The sequence below is a fragment of the Centroberyx affinis genome, unplaced genomic scaffold (genome assembly GCF_046629955.1).
Source record: "Centroberyx affinis isolate AG114_WGS23_722 - 3 ecotype Tasmania unplaced genomic scaffold, CSIRO-AGI_Caff_v1 ptg002038l_1, whole genome shotgun sequence".
In the NCBI taxonomy this organism is placed as follows: domain Eukaryota; kingdom Metazoa; phylum Chordata; class Actinopteri; order Beryciformes; family Berycidae; genus Centroberyx; species Centroberyx affinis.
The window spans coordinates 43,568-66,269 of record NW_027280374.1 but is presented as its reverse complement, the minus strand read 5'-3'; the positions used below and the strand labels follow the sequence as shown (position 1 = coordinate 66,269).

The following is a 22,702-nucleotide window of genomic DNA, read 5'->3' as shown; positions in this document are numbered from 1 at the left end:
TCGTTCAGTTCCACATCTGTTCAGGGTCTATCACTGGTTTCGCAGATTCTGTCAGCTCAGCAAGGCATCAGCGTTGTAGCAGCACGTTCAATTCACCTCACTCCTAGTTTAATGTCATTTAACAGTGTTTGCGCAAACTTTCCTGTCACAAGCACTACAATTGGCCTGTCTTACCTCATGCAATCCTTTCATATTATTTCTCAGTTGATTCATACCACGGCTGTGTTGCTAACTGACCGTCAGTGCCTCCAGTCACCTGTAGGGGGAGCCACCATGCGGAGTTGCAGACTGAGTAAAGCCCAGTGTCCACCAGATGCAGTATGGCTCCGGCACGGAAGCCGTGCGTGTGCCGGAACAGACTCGCGCCCATGTGAATCAGTGCTGCGATGTCCACCGGGTGCCGATGCGTTGCGGTAGCGGCGCGGAAGCCGTCCGGAACCCGCACGGCAGTTTCGGCCGCTCCGTTTTTTTCCTAACCTGACGCGCCAGATGGTTTGTTACACAGAACCATCTGGGAAGTCGTCCTTGGAAACTGTTTGGAAAAGGGCAGGCACTTTCAAAAAATACTTGGCAGGTGATTGGTTGAACCATCTGTCTATCACCATCTATCACAGGCTAACTTCAACCAATCAGATCAACAAACCATATAAACATACTCTTGTCGAAGCCAGTCGGGAGAAGAGCGAAAACATCTTTTCCATCCAGAAAAGCCTTCAGTGCCGTTCTTTGCTCTTCTTTCAATTAAGAAATACTCTCCAGTTCAGAAATAACTGATGTTACGCTGATTGGTCCGCACCACTGTGGTTCGGCCACAAACGCATAAACTTGAAGCCTGGCAAGATGGATTCTCGCGTGATTGTGATCTCGCAAATCCAGCAAGGTAATTTTTTTTCCCGCGTCTGGTCTATTTTTGCCGGATCCGATTGCGTCTGACAAGCATGGAAATGCACTTTATTGACTTGCGGGTGATGCATACAACTCAATCAAACGCGTGCAGTGTACATTGCCTTCCGTTCCAGAGCCGTTCCGATCCCGTGCCGCATCTGGTGGACATTGGGCTTTACTGATCCGGTTGACATTAGTGTACTGCTGTGCTGGTATCAGTTCACGAGATAGTCAGTTCAGTCAGTTGAAAATCCTTCCCTTCCTCCTGATCACTCGGTTGTGATAGACTGCTTCATACAGTGAGCCTGCGGCATCTTAAAGGAATAGGTCACCCAAAAATGAATCTATTATCTATTCACCCCCATGCCAGCTGAAACTCTGGTGAAGTTAGTTCATATAACACTCCCCGGACCGATCTTTAGAGTTCCAAAAATAACGAAAAATAACCATAAAATTACTCCCATCGTGCAGCATAATCCAAAGCCAGACCTCTATGTGGTGGAATGAGTGGCTTCTGCCTTGTGTCATTCCAAAAATGCCGTATAACCATTATGGTAGAATTTTGCTACCTGAAATTTTGGAATGACAGTTGTCAGTTCTTTAATTGCATTCATTGTATTTCTCCCCCTTATTCACAGGATGATGATCCAGCTGTACCAGTGGCAGAAGACGATGTGTCCAGGTTGAAAAGAGCCATCAGTAAGGGAGATATCTTGGCTGTTGAGCAACTGTTGGACAATGGCAAGTATTCTGTCTCATCTGAATCACACACTGGTGGTTAATCTCTTGACTGTGTGTAGCCATATAGCCTCCTGTGATCAGTGATTTTAGAGAGAATTGGATGTAATAGAATCGTTTACATTAACATTTCATTATAAGTTTTCAGGCGAAGCTCTTTATCCAGAGCGACTTAAACTAATGTTTAAGTCATAAACTGTGTCGTAACACGGGAATATTGTAAACGTTATGCTAGTTAACCCTCGAGGCAGTGGAGAAAGAGAAGTTTATATGCTACCGCTTTGTGTAGAGCAGCGGAACAGGTAGTCAGTCTGGAACCTGTCTGACACATGATTTGATTTGGTTTGATTTAGAGCTGCCACGGTATTGATTTTTTGCCTTACCGCACAAATTAGCGAAGCCATTCAAACCGTCACGGTAACCTCCATAAAAAAGAAATAATTTAAACCTCAGAACAGTGTTACAGTTGTTGTAAGTGCTCGCCACTTGTTGCTGTCCCAAAATTGGAACATAAACAATAGGCCTAAAATAAACGGGGGGAAAAAACAGCGGTGAAGCGGTGATCAGCTTGACTCTGCGGTGGGCGCGACTTGATTGCGTTACCGCGGTAATGCAGTAACCGCGGCAGCTCTAGTTTGATTGGCTAGCGGTTAGAGAGCGTGTGCAGTGGTCAGCAGGGACAAAGTTTGAGAACAGGAAAAGACCAAAGACTGTATATAAGCAAAGCATTTAAATGTTGTTGTGTCAAAAAGTTCCGGCCAGTGTGGCAGGCAACCCTTATTGATTTATCCTCCAAAGACAAATTTTACCAGCATTTGGTTTTTATTTGGACGCTGCTGGCTACTGACTGACCAGGTTGCTGGTGACCACTCTGCTGGCTGGTTACCACTGGTAGAGGAAACAAACTTCCCAGCCACAGTCAGAATTTACAGCATTTGTCAAGTGGCCGGTGGTTATTTCTCACCCTGATTGACATCAATTGGTCCTCCTGGTCTATCCCACAGTGCAATGCACACTGAGTGTTTGCACTACTTCTTCCTCTCTGAATTTACAAGAGTGGATATACGTAGATGTTCTGATGTTTGCACTGTGGGACGAGTGATGTCAGACTAGGAGGCGGTGTTATTTATTCACCTGATCACACTACCTGGTCAACATTTGAAAGGATTTTTTTTAAGCAGATGCAGTGTTTACCTTAGAATTTCTTTAGGGTTTAGGGGGCTCAGTGTCTTACTCGAGGACATTACAACAGGACACATGGCTGTTGAATGGGGATTAAACCACTGGAGACCTTCTGGTAATGTGACGGTCTCTCTAACCACTAGGTGACTTTTTTAGCATTAGAGGAGGGGGGTGATTTGTGTTCAGAGGCCTAGTACCAATATCAGTTCTATCTATCAGTTCCAATATGTCTTCACAGTTTGAAAGTGGCTCTTATTTTGAGGCTGGGTGTTGGCAAGGACCTCACGATATGTATCACGATACATGGGTCACGATACAATTGTATCACGATACATTGTGATACGATACATATTGAGATACATTGCAATACTCTCCATAATTTACTGAAAATTAAAAATAGAGCTGAAAATACTACTTGCTGTGTACCACCTGGGTATAATATGTACATCACATTATTATATTGATAACTCAGCGGACAAATTGAGTCAAAACTATTTAATTCAAAGGGATTTGAGGGAAATTTAAGGACATTTTAAATCCGTTTAAAACATGAATAATTTTTTTTAATGTATCAATACGAGGGGCTGGAATAACAATATCATGGAAAAAAATATAGCAATACTCAGCTGTATTGATTTTTTTGTACAGCCCTATATCATGCTATATGGACTAAATGTACCATATTGTCCTGTGTTGGTTTTGTTTTGGTCTAAACAATAAGGCCAGATGATGAATTTTCAGTGTGTGTGGATATGAGAGCATTGAGCAACACCACAGAATGTTTCTTTTCTTTTCTTTTTTTTTCTGTAATGCCTTAATCACCTCACCTAACCCAAGTGTTTTGCTGTGGACAGGCATGGACGTGGAGACGAGGCTCGGCTATGAATGGACTCCTCTGATGTGCGCCGTCAATGTGGCCAACTACGACTTGGCCAAACTGCTGCTGGACAGAGGGGCCAGCGCCAACTTCAGCAAAGGTCAGACCAGGATCGCTGCTATCTCAAGGTGTGAGGGAGGGAGGGAGGGGTGGATGGAGGGATTGATGTATGGATAGAGGGAGAGATGGGTGATGGGAGGATTCATGGCACAATTCCAGAATATTCCTGATTGAAAGTTGAACTGATCTGAGATTTTTCACTGATACTTAGAATATATCAGGTGTTCAAAAGTCTGGAATCACAGGGAAACCGCTGACTTACCGGGTATGAAACTGCTTTTCAGAAGTGGGGTTTTTAGCCCACGCCACCATTCAGACACCAGAAACCTTGCTTGAACAACTCGTCTCTCTTGATAGCTAGTGTTTGCAGGCAAAACGTACAAGAAGAATATATGGTGCTACTTATCCCTATGATTCCAGACCTGCCGGACACCCTGTTCTGTATGCAGTTGGAAATGTATAAATCAAGTCAGCGAAATTTCATTTGTTTCCCTCAAGGAAATGCTCTTGTGACTGGGTGAACAAGTCAACTCGGTGTGGCACAGTTACCATAAATCTAAATAAACGTCAACACATCTCCATAGAGATGGCAACGGTGATTTAACCCGAAAAAAAAAACAACAACAAAAAGAACCTTTTTATTGTTGACATAATATGACCCACCTTAACTCAGTTTTCCCATCATTTAATATAGATTCTACAGTATATCAGCCTCATAAGTCCATTTCTGAAAATAAGACACAAGTTAACACTATTCTGAATGTAGTTTTGTCCATATTGGTGGTTGATATTTTGACGTAGGCTTCAGTGACCTTCCCATGACCCCCCACCCCCCTCCTCAGTCTTGGAAAACTACAGCAGATAGTTTGATTGGCCAACCACACATTGAAGCCTTCCAGCCTTGAATATCAAACAGCCATACCTAATCCTCTGACGGTCCCCGTTGCGTTGGCGTCGCGCTCCCCTTCCCCGCGGCAGCTTCTTTCAATTTCCTCACCTGCTCCGGCCAAAGGCTCGGGGACCAATCGGGACGCCGCGCCGCTACGCTTCATCTGACATTACTTAATGGTGATGACGCCAAAGAGGACCTCTCGCAGAAATGCGCCGCTAATCCGCCGGGTTGTTTTCAGTTCACGCATCCCTGCAACCCCGTCCCACAGGAGGAGAAATTGAAGGCATCTGTTGGATCCAGGTCAATCTGGGTAATGGGAAAAACCCTTTCATGTCAAGAACCCCTGAATAGATGCACATAAGGCCATGGACCCGTGTGAGAAGATGCAGTTCCAGGGAGCCCCAGAAACATGAAGCATTTTGTCATTAGAAAAGAGTTAGTACGGTATTACAAACTGTGTATTCTGCAGGTGGGGAGATAATGGTGGAATGACCTTCCCACCCTAATCAGAACAAGCTCATCTTCCATTGTAGACTGAAAACTCATCTCCTCAAGAAATATCACATGCCACCTTCTTCCCACAGAATCACATCCCCTCTCCTCTGCTCACTTTAATTGCTCTCAAAAATTTCCCCTCTATCTCTGTTTCCTTGGCTCTTAGTTTATTTCTTTTCAAAGAAGTATTGCCCAGGCACTATGATTTTGACCCTGCGCTTGACTAATATTGACAGCTTGTTATGTTGGTAATCTAGGAATTTAAGCTTATTCTACTGTTGTCATTCTGGATTAGAACCTCAACTATATTACTAACATGTGAAACGTTAAGTTAGCAGTGGGGAAATTAAAGTAGTGATCAAAATAGTCATTTTTATGCATTCTCTCACTGTGCAGACTGCTGTTGAATTAAATAATGGCAAAGCGAAGTATTCTTCATTTTTGTTGGGGACCCCCTGAAAACCCTCCAAGGACCTCTGGAGGTCCCCAGACCCCAGTTTGGGAACCACTGCACTAGTCATGCACAACTGAAAACCCATCAGGGCTGAGGTCAATTAATTTTCAGTTCAAACTGTAGAGTTAAACTTATTTGTGTTTGTGTGACTGACTGATTGCACATGGTCTCAGCATCTGATGCTGGAGGCAGGTGAAGGAAACAATTAAATCGTAGAACGGTGTTTGGTCACTTCCTGATGGCGTTTGGCCGAGCGGGGAGACAGAGGAATGCATGAGTGATTGATAAAGGTCTCCATGCTGCCGTCATTCCCCCGCACCCTCTCTCAGGCCTTGGATTTATTTACCCCGGGCCTCTGTAGACGCAAACCAGTCGGTGTGGTTTACACACACACCATAAACACACACACAGTCACACATAGAAATAGACACACACAAGCACACAGACATGAAAACACACAAACAGATGCAGAGGCACAGACACGCACACACACAGGCACACAAAAATAGACACACGCATAAACACACACACGCACAGCTTTGGGATTCAGACATTGCCGGAGCAAAACAGGAATTGAGTGCATTGCCATGGGTCTCAGACGGCTCTTATCAGGATGAGATAAGGAGACAACTCCTCTGAAGTCATTCAGCCCTATAAAGACTGCCACACTTCCTGATGCCAGATAAACGACTAGCCATCTCAGTCACTGGGCAGTCATCCAGATTTCTTTCTTTTATTATAATGTGATGTAGGGCCGCACAGTGACGGATAAAATGGTAATCCCCATTCCTTTGCTTAATAGAATAATTGCAACTAGTCCATACCCGGGGATACGCATAAACAGCGTAAATTTGGGAAAATGGAAAAATCAGTTTCGTCAGTCCCTGCCTATGCCAATGCTCAATGCCCATGTGCAGTTTCAGATTGATTGGCCAACCCATTGAGGAGCAAAATGGATGCAGACAGACAGAGTTTTCCTCATTTTATAGTAGGATTACTTATCACAAGTGCTGATCGTGATGATTTGAGGGAGCAGGGTATCTGCACGTTTCAGAAAGCCGACTTTAAGACCGTTATTAATGCTACCTGGGATTGAATTTAAGACCAATTTCAAAATGAAGAAAAGGTGACAAATCTATCTTAATTCCAGTGGAACTATATAAAGCAGATACAATGGGGGGCATAAAGCATATGATTCTCAAGAAAATTACTGAAAGATTTTTAAATCCCGTTCCAATCGCTCTGTTCTTAAAATGGGTGAAATAATGTAAGTAGAAATGACGTATGACAAAGTTATTACATATTTAACATGTTACTGTATTTTTAGAAACCTGTCGAATAAATAAGACTTGTGAAACTTGTGAAAACATTTTAATGTGTTATTTAAGGCCTTCAATCTAGATAAATTATTTTAAGACTTTTTCATACTTTTTAAGGACCTGAGGATTCCTTATTTGCCTGCATTTGTTGCATCTTACATCGACATCTTGACTATTTTCAGCAACAGTGGGCATTCTAAATAAAACATTTTTTCGCACTTATTGCCAATAAGCCAAAATTCTACAATAATCAATTATGGACACTGAAATTTCAATATAAGATTTTTACACTAATAATTGTGCAGCACTGTCTTGCTTTGTCAGATACAATACCTGGTTGTTGTTATACAGCATTTTAACTGGCAACATCATGATCACACAGAATTGTGTTAGTGGATTGTTCTGTTCTGTTCTGTTCTGTTCTGTTCTGTTCTGTTGGTTGTGAACCAACCAAAATACAGAGCGGCCTAATGACTAAAACATTTACAAGTGATTTCTGTTTGTGTTGTGTGTTAGCAGCTGCATGCAGTAAGCTCACGCTCTTATGCATTGTGACTGCCAATGAGTCCAACATTATCATGCTTCAATTTCTAGATTCTAACATCACACCAGGATCACAGTCTTCAGTATATTGACACTAACCAAAAATCTTAAAATCCATGTAAGATGATCAGCTCTGGATGAAGCATGTTTGGCATTTGGTAATGGAAAATATGTAGAAATCCTGAGTAGAGGCTTTGTACTTTCAGGAGACTCACCATATTGACACTCAGACAGAACATTTTAATTTTGTCTAAAGGCTTATGCTGCTTGCCTGAAACTCTGCATGGACACCTTAGATTGGCGTTAGTCTTATGATGTTATGTAGTTTTAATACTTGCTGCGAAACCAAATGTCCATTGGGACAAATACAGTTGAAAGACGAACTCTTGTAACAAGGCTCTGCCACACCAATGCCCTCCTGTCCACAGATCAGTACACGGTGCTCATGGCCGGCTGCACAGCATCTGCCAGTGAAGATGAAATCATCCGCTGTGTGGAGCTTCTGCTGACCAGAAACGCCGATCCCAACATGTTGGACAGGTGAGAGGGTGCAGAAGTGCTTTAGGTCAAACAGATCCTGGGAATTTCATCACAAAACACATACACACACACACACGCATACACACACACTGTATCACACCCATGTTTATCTAGGCTACACAGAAATAGTCAGACTAGACTTGAACAGGGAAGTAAAAAATGCTTTATCATGTTTCCTGTGATGGTTCTCATTATGTTTGGCTGCCATGTGGTAGCATTATGCACCACAGTGCTACATACAGTGTGTATATTTGTGTGTTTTGTTTGGAATGTCCTGTTATGGCATGTGCATGTACAGACTGGTATCAGACAGACAAACAAACAAACACAGAGTGTAAGGGCGGAAGGACTCAAGAAGCTTTCTGACAAGCTGGGTGGGAAATTACTACCAGCAACCAGTCATCAGTCAAAATCTGGTACGTTTCGGCTCAGGCTGGTAAGTTTGTCTACTCCATCAGCCACTTTGGCAGGTAAGCCATCATCATTGGAGATCTGATTGTAAAACATATGCATTGTGGTATGTAGACAAGTCTCTTCCTTGTGTTACAAAATAACTTAACTTCAAAGCAGGTAAGTAACCATTTTCTTTTGCGTTCCAAAAATTGTTTTTGGCTGGTTAAACGGTGAAAGTGCAACGCAATTTGGAAACCAATTGTTGATGGGAAAGTCAAAAAGCTGAAAAAACAGGAACATCTTTTAAAAAATGGCAAGCTTCCATTAGAACTGTCTGGGAGTTGTATGCCAATAACGGAATGAAATTACCACCAGCCAAATGCTGGTTAATTTTGGTTGTGACTTAGCCTGGTTCCAGACTCCAAAATCACCCACTTAACCAACATAATGTCCTTGCAAAGACAATATTTTTGTCAAGTGATTGGTTCGGGGATAATTACCCCCCCCCCTGGGAAGGAAATGGCCATTCAGTCTAAATATCAGGCTAGCTGTGACTGCTAGGTCTGTCCATTATACCAGATGTTCTGGCAGGTAACTGACCATTGTCTAGAGGTTTCTTCTTCATTCTGAAAGTGACTGAACTTTGGGATCATCAGCCAAATGTAGCTGACGGATGTAAAAGTCGGTATCCTGCTCTGCTGTGGAACATGAAAAATCACATCCTTTAGAAGAATGAAGGGAGGTCATTCTGCAAACACTTTACCTCTGTTACCGTCTGTGGACATTTCCCATGTCAAACTGAGGACGCAGCCCCCAGTGGCTTTCTTGTTTAGCTTTCGCTAACCCACCCTCCGCTCCGCCACTCTGTCACTGCCAGTCTGCCGTTGCATACCCGACTCACACCGCCTGAAGACCCTCTGATGACACACACACACACATACTGTAGCGCTAGGAAATTGATTGTTTCCTCTCCAGACAAAATATTTGGAAGAAAGGTAATGAGACACAGGGATACGGGAGAGGGTTCGGGGGTTCGGTGGCGGTGGGGAGGAGGTGCCGGTGGCCCCCAACATCTAGAGGAGAACAAAGAAGAACAGGAGGTTCATGTGGTTGCGGAGGATAAACCTCCTCCTCCTCGCCTCTTACGTCTGCGTATCGACCCAGCGATTAACACCAGCTGCTTGTCCCTCCATCTGAGTGTAAACAAGCACACTCTGTCATTTCTAAAGTCTTGCAGGAGCAAGATGTGGGGTCCATTGACTCCATGTGTTTCGGTTCTCTGTCGTCTTCATTGTACTGATCCATGTTGACCCAGTCGCCTCAGACTTCAAAAACCATGCGTTTTGGACTGTCAAAAAGGACCCATGATTGGTACCCATGCACTGATATTGGTATCAGACATGGAGCAGATGCCAGGACATTATTGGGTATTGATATCTGCAGCCTGTACCTTATCTGTACCTTAAGTATCCATGGTGCAACTCAACAAAGACACAGATTTAGATGTCAAACTAATTAGTTTCAACATAATGTTTAGTGTAAACTTCACACCCTAACTTATGATCCAACGCATGTCCAGGTGGTGCAACAGGCTGCAGATCAATTTCCCAGATACTAAAATTGTATACAAGAAGCACAGAAATCAAAGCAAATCAACCTTTTTTTTTCTTGTGATCTGTCCCCAAACTAATAAAAGTAATGGATAAAATTGGGTCAGTTCAGAACATATGATTGCACCCGTACCTTAGACAAATACCAGGGTGGGAAATTACCACCGGCTGGTTTGGATGTAGCTAGTCAGTTACCTGTCAAAGTGACTGGTATAGTGGACAAACTAACTACAGATTGGTTCTTCTTTTGCATTCTAAAAGTCACATTTTGCTGGCAATATAATAAAAGTGACTGGTGTATTTTGGAATCTATTAGTCACTGTGGTCGATGGATGAAAAAGTTAGTTTCCTGCCCTGACAAATACAATGGAAAAAGTAAATCTTTTCAGAGGACAAACAAGGTTTGACAGGCGCTGGAACTCAAACTCAAGTTTTCAGCAAGGTTCAAAACTCAAAACCCGGAAAGTGATGAGCTGTATTTTTAACTCATTGTGAGGTTTTTTGGTTTCACTCTGTGGTAGCCATTTCGAGAGGTTATGTTATTTGTCCACCCCATCACAAAGACTTGGTAAGGTGAGTCAGGGGTTATATTTCTAGAAGCCATTGTTCTTGCAGTCATGAGGCCAGGATCCCTCTTTACTCTGAATTGTCTGCATATCGATCCACTGTACGTTTGGCAACTGGCCAAAACTCACTGAAGGACACAGAGACACACAGAAACAAAGAAGTATGTGAATGACCTCGCTACCTGTCTCACAGTGAAACTGCCCCTTGGGAAAATATAGTTGCACAGAACATTAAAGCAGGAATGAATGACGCTTTTCCCTCCACCGGGGTCAAAGAGGAAGTGACTAACCGGAGGGTGCAGAATTATCTATAGACGAAGGAATCGTCAAAAACGTCACCACCGTTATTAAATAGCACCGGAGCCTGAGAACTGGTTCATTTGTTTGATTTCCACATAGAACATTAACTTTTGATTTCTTGGAATTTGTCAAGGAAGATATAGCTGTGTGTAAATAGTTCACAACCCACGCATGAGTACCACACACACACACCTACTTGACAAACATCCCTTTTCTCTCGAATCGGGTTCACGTCAAGGTACTTTATTGGTACAACTCTTCCATTGTCAAAGCATCAGTACAAACACGACACCAGTACACTTCAACCTAGAATAAACAAGCAAACGGATACATCTGAAAATAAGAACACAAAGGAACAACATAATCTTAATTCATTTGGTTGCTCAACCTGTTCCTCGGTCTCTCTCTCTCTCACACACACACACACACACATCTAATTAGACTTTATCTCTTTGCCTCTCTTGCACACACACACACACACACACACACAGAGTTCCCTGGGAAAGCGTCAGGTAAAGTGATGAATTGCCGCAGGACTTTCCCACCCGCTGCATTGATGTTGTTTTCTCACCCGCTGTGTTTGAGTCACAGGTGATAAAGTACTGTATCAGTGGTTATTTACACCCCTTGCTGAGATGGAGCCAAACACACAGACTTCAGCGGGCAACAGTGGAAAGACTATTAGCAAGAAAGGTTAAAGTTGTTGTAGCAGCCAGGTTTTACATTTTACTCTGTCTGTGTTTCACTGGCACTCTTACACAAGGAGTGAGCAGATAGCGGTTCAGTGTCTTGCCCATGGACACTTTGACAGGACACATGACTGTTGACGAACACACTAACTGGGGTGTGTGTGTGTGTGTGTGTGTGTGTGTGTGGTCTTTTAGGTACAGGATGTTCTCTCTATAACCACTAGGTCACCCTGCATTTATTTTTTTATTATCGTGCTCAACAAAACCTATCCATCGTTAAAATGTGAGTGCATTAGGTCTACGCTTTGAGTCTGTGTAGTGTGTACAGAAGTTTGGATTCTTGTGTCCAGTCATAGTTGAAACTGAAGGTGCTGAAGCAAAGTGTTCTTCAGTATTCACAATATCAGAGTAAATGGCATGGTATTCTGCTGCCCCCTGGTGGATTCTCATGCCTTTTATCATCTCTCCTCTCCTCTCCTCTCCTCTCCTGTTCTCTAATACTCGTGTCCTCATCCCTCCTATTTCCTTTCCTCTCTTCTTCTCTCCTCTCCTGTTCTCATCTCTCATCTTTCCTTCTCCTCTCCCCCTCACTGTTTTCATTCCTCGCCTCTCTCCATCCTTCCTTTTCCATCTCCTCTTTCTTTTCCTCCCCTGTTTTCTCTTCTTTTGTCATTCCTTTCCACTTCTGTCCCCATGCCTCCTCTTTCCTCTGATTCTTCACTCTCGTCCTCATCTTTCCATTGCTCATTACATTGTTCTTCACTCCTGTCCTCACCTCTCCTCTGTCCTCTTTTCTCTTCTCCTGTTTTTTCCTCTCTTCGTTCCCTTCTATTCTATTTCTGTTCCTCTTCTACCCTAATCTCTCCTCTGTTTTCATCCTCTCCCCTGTCCTCTGCAGGTCTCATATGACATGCCTGATGCTAGCGGCCAGGGACGGCTACAGCAAGGTCATCAACCTGCTGGTGTCCCATAAGGCAGAGATCAACGCCCAGAATAGCAGCGGCTACACGGTTTGTCACAACACGACACTAACACAGTCACTGCTGGTGATTCAGTGTTTTTTGTAGATTACAAATTGTCAAATTAGAAAAGCTGAAAGGAATTCAGTATTTTTTTTCACTTGCTTGAGGCTTGTTTTAATAAACAATAAGTGACGATGGAAATGCATTTGTCAAATAAATGATGATGTAGGTTTGGCATGGTCGGCATGGTCATAACTGATGTCGCTTCCATGATATGGTGCCCATTGTGGTTGTATGGCTGTTTGTATTATAATCTTGCCAAGTGCATTTTTTTTGTCTTTAGATGAAAGCATGAAATATGTCCAACCTTAGCTGACACTAAAGAACAATAACAACTTGCCCATTACTGAACACTTCTTGAAAGACTCTTTCCATTTCTCTGGTGGATGTTTTTTTATTTATTTTTTGTTATACTCAGGAAGTCTATTTATTTGCTTCCCGACGGATGGAAACACCCCTAATTTGCATTTTATTTTTTGCAGCATTTAAAAAATGTGTGTAAAATTGGCTTAATAGTTGGATGGAAACAGAGCTATCATCATTCTGTCACTATACATCCGTAGTAACAAAAATACAGAGCCAAAACATCAGTATGACACGTTAGTTTATGCTAGTTGATGCTAACTGTTTATGTCAGGCTTTGTCGATAGCAGTGCAGTACGGCAGAGAGGAGGTGGTCCTGAAGCTGCTCCAGCTGGGGGCAGACAAAACCATCAAGACCGAAGGTGACAAGAATCCTGCTGATCTGGCTATGATCTTCAAACACCCACAGGTATCTGAAGTACTTAAACAACACACTGTACAAACCACATAACTGCAGTTTGGTGTTTTAACCATGGTACTGCGGTCATCGAGAAGAAAATTCAGGTCAGTCAGTCAGGGGGGAGACTTTTGATTTCCTATACATGTATGCAATTAAACATTTTTCAGTACTTGAGAAAAAAAAATCTATAAATTATGCCTGTTTTATTTTTTATTGAGCAGTGTCTAATTAATACAGGGAAGTAAAAGTTGTACGATTGTGAAAAATTTACTTAAATGAATAAACCACGAATCTTCACACCTTAGCTATGAATTTTTACAACAACTCCCCATCTCATTCAGAAAGAACTAGGTGTCATCGACACAAATATCGGACTCTACGGAATTTGTACTTATTTGAATAAAAAATGTATATGGTCATTTACAGTATGCATTGTAAAAATACTTGAAAGTTTGTGGATTTGGGAAAAATAAAATAAGGCCTTACAAGTTTTTGAAAATGAGTGGATGGCCTTGAACGTTTTTTTTTTTAATTATTAAAATATAGCACCCAAATTCAGCATTCCTCTCTCTGTCCTAGGATCAACAGTTCAGATCCTGAGTCCTAAAAACCCTCTGGATATTTGTGTTGATATAGCAGAAGTTTTAAAATGAAGGATATCACCATGAGTTCTCGATTCGACAAGATTATGAGTAATAAATGAAGCCTCCATGATGTCTAATTTTGATCAGTGTCTTACCCCAAAACATGTTTTGAGACTGACTGAAATTTGTACTGTGCTGGACTGGAATGAAAGTCTCCATGATCATGGACAGTATACCTGTATCATGGTCTACAGATATCCAGGATCCTGGCCTCTTCACCCCAGGCCTTTACTTCCCAAACCTCCAGCTCCAAGGAGGAGGCGCTCTCCAAAATCTTCAAGAATGACTCTAAACCTCCCGCGTCCAGGGAGAGGTGAGTTTCAGAGTTTCAGTGTCTGGTGCCAAGTTTAGAGGAGCGACCAGAAGGTTGCTGGTTCAGGAATATCTGGGAGAGGAAAGTGAATGAGTATCGCCGTTCTTTCCCTCAACAACTACTGCTGACCTTGAGCAAGGCACTCAATCCCCAGCTGCTCCAGTGGAGCCGCTAATGTGTCAAACTGTGAATATGAGGCAGGGCGGCACCTAGACAAAACACACATATTCAGCTAAACTCTTTCCTGGATAAATAAAAGTTAAAATTGTTTGTTGGTGTCAGTAATTTTGAACTGTAATCCTTTTTATAGATCTATTTCTGATGGTTCTGAATAGATCTATTTATTATTTTTGATATATTCAGTGTTAACTCCAAAAAAAATGACACCTTACTGACATCTTTTACTGCAAGGAAGGTGATTTTTCTATGTAAATATGGAAACTTTATCTGTGATAGTGTATGATACTGTGATTATTTTCGATAGTGCGGGCTACAGTTTACCTCTCCTTATAGGTGTCATTTGATCATTCAGAGAGTAAATATATATAGTGCTGTGCAAAAGTCAGAGACCACTCTATTTAATTTCCAGTCAGAACTGCCATTAAGTGCAAGTTACTTATTTTTCAGTGTCAGAATAAAATGCGGGAAACATATATTTAACAAAGAGTGGAGCTTGATTTTTTCTAATCTCACAAAGATGAAAGCTTAGTCTTATTACATTAATCTGAATGATAGGTGTCAGCAGTATAGCAAATATCATACCCAGACTTATTGGGAACATAACATTGAGCATAACCTTTTACTTTACACTCATCTGCTCTCATATCTGATGTACTGTATGTCAGAGCAGCATGCCACCAGTCAGTGCAGCTTGTGTGTTTGTCGCCCCCTGTTGGATATTCTGTGAACCGGTGCCTGTGCAGCAGGTGTTGTTGAGCCATTGTTCTACCAGACATAAACAACAATAAACCTCCTCCGTGAGTGTTTAGTCCATCCAGGGACGGCTGGGTAATTATTATCAGCCATCATGTTGTGTCCCAGTGCGTCTGGCACCAAGACTTACAGCCTGTAAACGTTTTAGTCGTCTCTCTTGTCAACTACAAAGACGCTAAAACCCAACTTGAATATTTCACATTTTTTTAGATGCCGTGAGCAGAGAGACTCATTCGTAAAGCTTGTCATGTCAACCGTCAAACTGAAGCTTGGTGTACACTGCGGTTGCTCTGATGTCTCTGAACTCAGTGACACTTTTGTTGCACTCGTTTGATCCCCAAAGGAGAGAGTCATCTCTTGTCTTGCCTCCCTCCGCAGGGAGGTCAGAGGTCAAGGAACCCTGGAGCTGGTGCCTTGCTCAAGGAGACTAAAGTAGGGCAGATTTTTGCTGTCATGAGCTTGAACCAGGCCATGCAGTTAAAGGATAGTCTCCCTACTCTCTACGCCACCCTGCTGCCCAACTTTGTGTTTGCACAATCTCATACTGCTCACAATAGCTGCACAAGTCTTTATACACAATACCATTGTAGTCTCAGCACTACATCCATGTTCCACAAGGCTCAGACCTTACTGCATTTTGTATCGTACACAGTATGATGATAATATTGTTCCACTACAATGCTGGACTCTGACCTACAGCTCCAACCCACTGTGCGGCACATTGAATGACTGGAGACAGTGATAGAATGTGCTTTGTATATACTGTATGTAGATGTAGGGTTCCCACACTCCTAGAAAGTCATGGAATTGTAAAATTGTTTTTCCCAGGCCTGGAGAAGTTATGAGAAATGTTTTGGGAAAGTCATGACATTTTATTTGTAAAGTTAATATAATTTTATTTTCTTGAATACTGTCAAATGTCACAAAAAGATGTGGCTGGCTCAAACAGTCCTGACCTGTTGGAGGACAGTATTGTTAGTTGCTGACTAATAAGCTGCTTGTTAGTTGAATCCTTGATTTTAAAGTGAAAAACAAACTAATTTAAGCATTTGTTTGTGTGGTTGATGGTTATTTTTTAGTTCAGTCTTTGTTGAAGAAATGTTCTGGAGTCAGAGGTTCGTCTTACTTGAATATATATTTATTAAAAAGAGTCTCATGAGAGGAAGAGATACACACAGCAGGAGGCTACATACACTTCTTCAAAAGAGAAAGAGATTGAACCAGTCCTTTATGTATCTTCCAAGGACGTACAGAATGTGCTGACATTAAAACAGGTCACCAAAGTAGAGTATAAGCAACACATGTTATGTCTTAAGTTAGAGCTTCCATAGACATCTCAGAGACATTCAGGAGCCACTCTGACAGCAAGACCTCTGGCATAGTAGGTTATGGCACAAGGTAGGGCTGGGCAATATATCAATATTATATCGATATGGTGATATGAGACTAGATATCGTCTTAGATTTTGGATATCGTAATATAGTGATATGGCATAAGTAGTGTCTTTTCCTGGTTTTAAAGGCTGCATTACAGTAAAGAAATGTAATTTTCTGAACTTACCAGACTGTTCTAGCTGTTCTATTATTTGCCTTTACCCACTTAGTCATTATATCCACATTACTGATGATTATTTATCAAAAATCTCATTGTGTAAATATTTTGTGAAAGCACCAATAGTCATCCCTACAATATTGTCGCAATATCGATATTGAGGTATTTGGTCAAAAATATTGTGATATTTGATTTTGTCCATATCCCCCAGCCCTACTTACAACTGAACATTTAGCCCACTTCATAGAAAATACCGAGATATATATCGTGTATCGCCATTCAGCCTAAAAATACCGAGAGATGATTTTTGGTCCATATCGCCCAGCCCTAGCACAAGGGTTACAGTGTGGTGACCATACATCATGAAACCTTACATTCCCTGAGGTGACCCCAGTTCTTCCACAATTTGGTCATGGAAATTTGAAAAGGGAGTCATGGAGATTCCATCAGTGAAAAGGTGTGGGAACTCAATACGTGTGTATATATGTACAGTCTGTCTATTGTATGTTCTAGATTCTCTTGCTTTGATTTGGTTCTGTTGTTTCTGCACATGTGTCAGTATGGTCAGTATGTACTTGTATTGCTATGTTACTTATTGACAAGTGCACCAATTCCATCAAGACAAATGCAAAAGAAGTGATCCTGATTCATCTAGTACATTAGCCTGTGTATTAGAAAATATTGTAAGCACAATATATAAAAGAATGCCAACGTTTGTGCTGTCTTACTACAACCGGTTGTCTACTGCCCAAAATTCACAATTCATAATATCACATTTCAGTACGTGTTCACACAATATTGTTGTGCAGGTACAATCCTTTTCCACAGGTTTATACTCAGGTTAACACTGACAGATTAACACTGTGGCGTTATTCCACAAAGTGTCAAGATGAACTCTCTGCCCTCCTCAGTATAGTGAAGCTGGGCGACCTCGAGCTTCTCCTGCATGGCCTCGACCTCGGCTACCTCGCTGACATCATGTCTGTGAGTAGATGATTTTTTTTTTTTTTTTTTCAAGTCTAATCTTTTTTGGACACACAACTCCTATTCATTTGTAATGTGAGATTCCTCTTCTCTTGCCTCACTGATACCAAGATGGTGAGCAAAGATAGTGTACACACTACGATACAGTATTAGATGCATGGGTGAGATACAGTGATCCCAAATGTGCTAAGTTGTGCACAGCTGCTTTATCGACAGAATGACATGTACATGCATGGGAACATGTCATGAGAGATGTAGTTTACATATTTTGCTTGGTGCCTCATAATGGGTGCTAGTGTTTTGGCCTGGCTTGGCTCGAATTAAACTGAGGGTCGGACCGAGTTTTAGACCCTGAAGGCTGGGTTGGACAGGTGCAGATGGATTGTTTTCACCATACGGCAAATCCTCATGCAGGTACATCTGTTTCAGGTGGTGGGGTCAGGGACAGTAGCAGGAGTTTTGATTTGGTAAATGCTGAGTGATGCGTTTTCTCCCTGCCTCCCTCTTCTCACACACACACACACACACACACACACACACACACACACACACACACACACTTACAGGAGAATGACATCACCTGGAGCCACCTGTTGACCATGGAGGAGGATGACCTGGAGAAGGTAGAGGACGCCTGTTACATCTGTCTGTCTGTCTGTCTGTCTGTCAGCTGTCTCGCTCACTGCCAGCCTTGACTCAGAAAGAGTCGAGGGTTGCTGATGATGTCATAGCACCTTAAGGCAACAAGTTCAATAGATTTATTTGATGCAGAACTCAGGTAAAAAGGACAGATTCAATCGAGCAATTCAGTGGAGCACTATCTTGAAAATTGGCAATGGATTCTACAGATATTTCACTGTTTCTCTATTTGGACCGACTGTATTTCTGTTAAACACAAATACCATATAGACCACATATCTGTTATAAGATGTAAATTAATGTAAACAGAGTGTTGCTTGTGTGTTTAGTTTATTAAACCTCTATTTAAAGCTACACTATGCAATTTTCACACATTGGTGGCCTCAAGTGGAAGTGGCAGGTAAACTGAGGACTTCAATACCCAGAAATCATGTAACGTGACGTCAGTAAACTGCACACCATGTTTACCAACCCAGCCAGTCTGTGAGGCTTTATACCAAAGCAATGAGAGAAGCAAAATGTCTAACATTGTTGAGTCCAGCTTTCTCTGAACGGAGTGCTCGTTCACTGCTGTTTAGGAGACAGTTTTGTATCTTGCTCTTAAGTTTGAATTTGTCACTATCTGGGCGAGAAAGGTGAATCTACAGGGTCTCAATTAGAGGGGGTGGGACGCTTTTCTCTGTTGGAGCCACACTTTCTGATTTAGGGCGATAAGGTGGCTGTATTTGCATAATGCAACTTTAACAATGCTAGTAAATTAGAAGATAACAGTTACTTATAGTAATCTCTGAGGTGCAGCAGGTTTGAATCTTGTTCCTTCTGTCAGATTGGCATCACAGACCCAGTAGACCAGCAGAAGATGCTGACCGCCGTGCAGCAGATGCATCTGGACAGAGTGGACCTGGAAACCCTCTGCCAGCTGGGAAACATAGACAGTGGGTAGGGCATCGCACCTACTGCCCAGACCTGGCATCTGCATGCTCTATAGCAGAGGTTCCCAAACTGGGGTCCAGGGACCCCCAGGAATCTTCCAGGGAAAGTAATGATTAGTGTAATTTCACTGCTTAACTTCATTCATTAGAAAGGTAGGACCAGGAGATAAGAAGGATCAGAGGTTAACCAAAAGTGTTAACCAAATCAAAACTGTCTTATATTTTAGATTCTTTAAAGTAGCCGCCCTTTGCCTTGATGGAAAGGCAAAGGCTTTGGAAAGAAATTCGTACATCAACTTGACTATTTATATTTATCTAAAAAACAATTTGCAGCCATTTAAGCATAAGCCTTTAGATCAAAATGGCCTTAAGATAATGCAAAACATAGGCTGGTAGTGTATGATATAGAGAGAACACAAAAATATTCTTAGATGATGGTGTCTGGGATCAAAATGGGGTCTGAATTCATCTGGGAACCCTTGTACTATTGTATCATAAATAATTCCTGGTGTTTGTTTTAATCTACTTGGAGTGTCTGGTAAGCTGTCAATCACAGATAAGTGTACCAAATTGCTTTCAAAAACACGCTGCTTAAAGCCAGAAACAGAGTTGAGTCTAGTAGCAAAAATCTCAACACTTGTCAGCCACACACCTGAAACCCTCGCCCCCCTTCCATCCCTCCTCATCTCCCCATATTGCTCCATCTATCCTCCTCCACTGGAAGTCATCCATCAGCACCGTAAGCATCCCACTATCCCCTTCCCCTCCTCCTCCCCCTCCCCCCCACCTCCGTAGCGAAGCCCTGAGCCGGGCCCTAATGGTTTAAGCGGAGCTGTAATGATTTGTAAGGTGAGAGGCGATGGGAGGTTGCAGTGAGCGATGGAGGGCCAGTGGCAGGGGCCAAACAGAGCCGTCGCACCGCACCCCATCACTTCATGAATCCTCGGCAGGATTGGGCCCGCCGGCTACACCGGCCTGCGCCTGCCGGATGAGAGACGCTCCGATGGAGAGAGGAGAGGGATGAGGGAGAGAGATGGCAAACTCCATCTGAGTCTGTCCTCCTTAACGGCTCCTTCAGGGTCCTTATGCCATGTTAGAAAAATGGAGACGAGTAGAAAATGAGTTTTACAAAACATTTTCCTGACATTCAAATCATTGTAAGGTGTTGAAGTCAGGGCCCCCCAGGAAAAAAAGTATAGTATAAATTATAAGGAAAAATAAGGGAAAACAATAAGAAAAATATTTACCGATTTAGCAGGACACTGGCCGATAAAATGTAATCTTGCTAATCCAGCAATAGAAGTCGTTCGAACCCATGAAATGCTGGCTTGACTGAGATTGCCTGCTCTACCAGGCAGTTTGGCACGTAATCAACCATCATTTCAGACGTCCTATTTTGTCTTAAACTTGTAGTTTATTAATAAAATAGTGAATGTTGCTGGTGAATTTTGAAATGGAACAGACATTGTGACCTGTCGACAAAATAAATAGCTCTTGCAGCTCAGTACTCGGCTCCACCTCCAAAGGAAGTTAGAGAAGTGGACTTGTGACTGAAAGATTGCTGGTTCGAATCCCCCAACAACAATACAATAATCTAACAATAAAGTTGTTCTATATACTACAAGTGTTGCTGGAGTTTTGACCTTTTTAGACCTTTTTCCCTTCTCCATGCACCTTGGAAGTAGGTGAAGTTGTGCCAGAAACCCCTACTCTGGTTTGAATCCCCCGACAGGCTGGGAAAATCTGGGCAGTGAAAGGTTCCTCAGCAACTACCGTCGTTCTTGAGCAAGGCACTTCACTCCCAGCGGCTGCACTGGAGCTGCTCAGTGACCAGCAGCAGAAGACTGTGGCTGTGCTGGGCAGCTCACAGGTGTTAATGTGTGGAACTCTTATGAATGTGAAGCAGGGTGTCGCTGGAAAAGAGCATGCATGCTCAAGTTGTCTTTCCCTGGATAAATAAAGTTAAAAAAAAAAAAAAAGAGTGCAACACGTACGCATCCTCCATCAACATTCCCGCATGACATTCCGTCCTGTCCGTCCACAATCCCCTCAGCGATCTCCCCAGCGCTAAGTACCCCGCCGGGGGCCCATCATCACTCTCTGCTCCCTAGATAAACTAACAGCAGGCAGAAGGGAGGCGAGGGCGAAGCGCAGGCTGACTGACACTGTTTACTCGCTCCTCTGACAGAGTGTGAGGAGGGCCGGCCCGGCTGGCTGCCCAGTCCCCTCACCAAGGGAAATGTACCATTAAGATAAGCGCTATCAATATCCCACAGGACCGCGGCGAGGGAAGAGGGGGAAAGAGAGGTTGATAGAAATAAATAACTAATCATTTGAGGTTGATGTATTCGGGGAGGGACGACAGTGTGGGTTAGTGTGGGGAGGATGAGAACTGGTGGCCACCTGCTTGGTTTTCTATGGAGTTTGGTGGAATGGTCTTCAGGGATATAAATGAAAAATGCGAACACCAAGTTTGGTCCAAACTATCAATCTGTCTGCCCTGTCGTCCCGGGGCATCTCTAACAAGCCTTGTCTTGTCTTGTCGATGTGGACAGCTTCTTGGGGCTCGCTGCTTATGAAGTTAAATGAGACTGACCGTAGCTCTGAAGCTCCCACAGCGTTCATCTGTATGCTAAAATCAGCTCATGTGACTCGTACAGACTCGGATTTGGGCAGATTTGAAAAGTTGTAATCACTGAATTGTAGTTGTATTTTAGAAGAGTTTGAGTTAGCAAGTGCAAATTGCAAAATTACACATGAAAACATATTGTGGCACGCGTTTATATGTGATGACATGTATTTAAAAAATGCAAAATCAAAATGCAAAAAAACAGCTTTCCAGATATTTTTTGCGGACACAAATTCCAAAAACTTAAAATGTATTTTTATGTGTTCTCAGATGTTTTTAATCAGAGTTACCATCATAGGTTCTGTGTGTTGCAGGAGTGAGGAGCTGTATAATTTCCTGATCAGTCTGAGGCAGCAGTGCTTATACCTGACTGAGACGGTTCAGGATGTCATCAGCCGTTTCCCCCGGCGACCCTCCGAGGTACATGTTGTCTGTCTGGGTGCACTCGTTTAACAAGCTCTTTGTCGGGCGGTGACACACTGGCTGGGTGGAGTTTGCTCTAGATTTTAAACTGCCCCTCCAGGCTGCCAACCGGCTGAATCAGTGGTGAAAACCGGCCAAAAATCAAAACAGAGACCCTCAATCACAATTCAGTGGCCAAATCTATTAAAAGAAACATCTACATTTCCTCATCTCTTGAGTTGTAAAGATGCATTTCCCACCCAAAGGGCTCATAATAAATCCATTTAGAAGTTGTATAGATATATTTATGTTGCCATTTTATTGGGGACACAACAGGTAAATTAGGG

General features: G+C 42.6%; 1 protein-coding gene across 1 annotated transcript in view; it reads left to right on the top strand.

Annotated features, from left to right (window-relative positions):
- asz1 (ankyrin repeat, SAM and basic leucine zipper domain containing 1) overlaps positions 1–22,702 on the top strand; it is a 30,747-nt gene that overhangs the window by 885 nt on the left and 7,160 nt on the right. The window contains exons 2-11 of the mRNA XM_071531136.1: positions 1,524–1,626; positions 3,660–3,782; positions 7,874–7,985; positions 12,442–12,553; positions 13,203–13,337; positions 14,167–14,285; positions 17,681–17,753; positions 18,320–18,376; positions 19,219–19,331; positions 22,268–22,373. Of these exons, the coding sequence (XP_071387237.1) occupies positions 1,524–1,626; positions 3,660–3,782; positions 7,874–7,985; positions 12,442–12,553; positions 13,203–13,337; positions 14,167–14,285; positions 17,681–17,753; positions 18,320–18,376; positions 19,219–19,331; positions 22,268–22,373 (1,053 nt within the window). The remainder of the gene's footprint in view (positions 1–1,523; positions 1,627–3,659; positions 3,783–7,873; positions 7,986–12,441; positions 12,554–13,202; positions 13,338–14,166; positions 14,286–17,680; positions 17,754–18,319; positions 18,377–19,218; positions 19,332–22,267; positions 22,374–22,702) is intronic.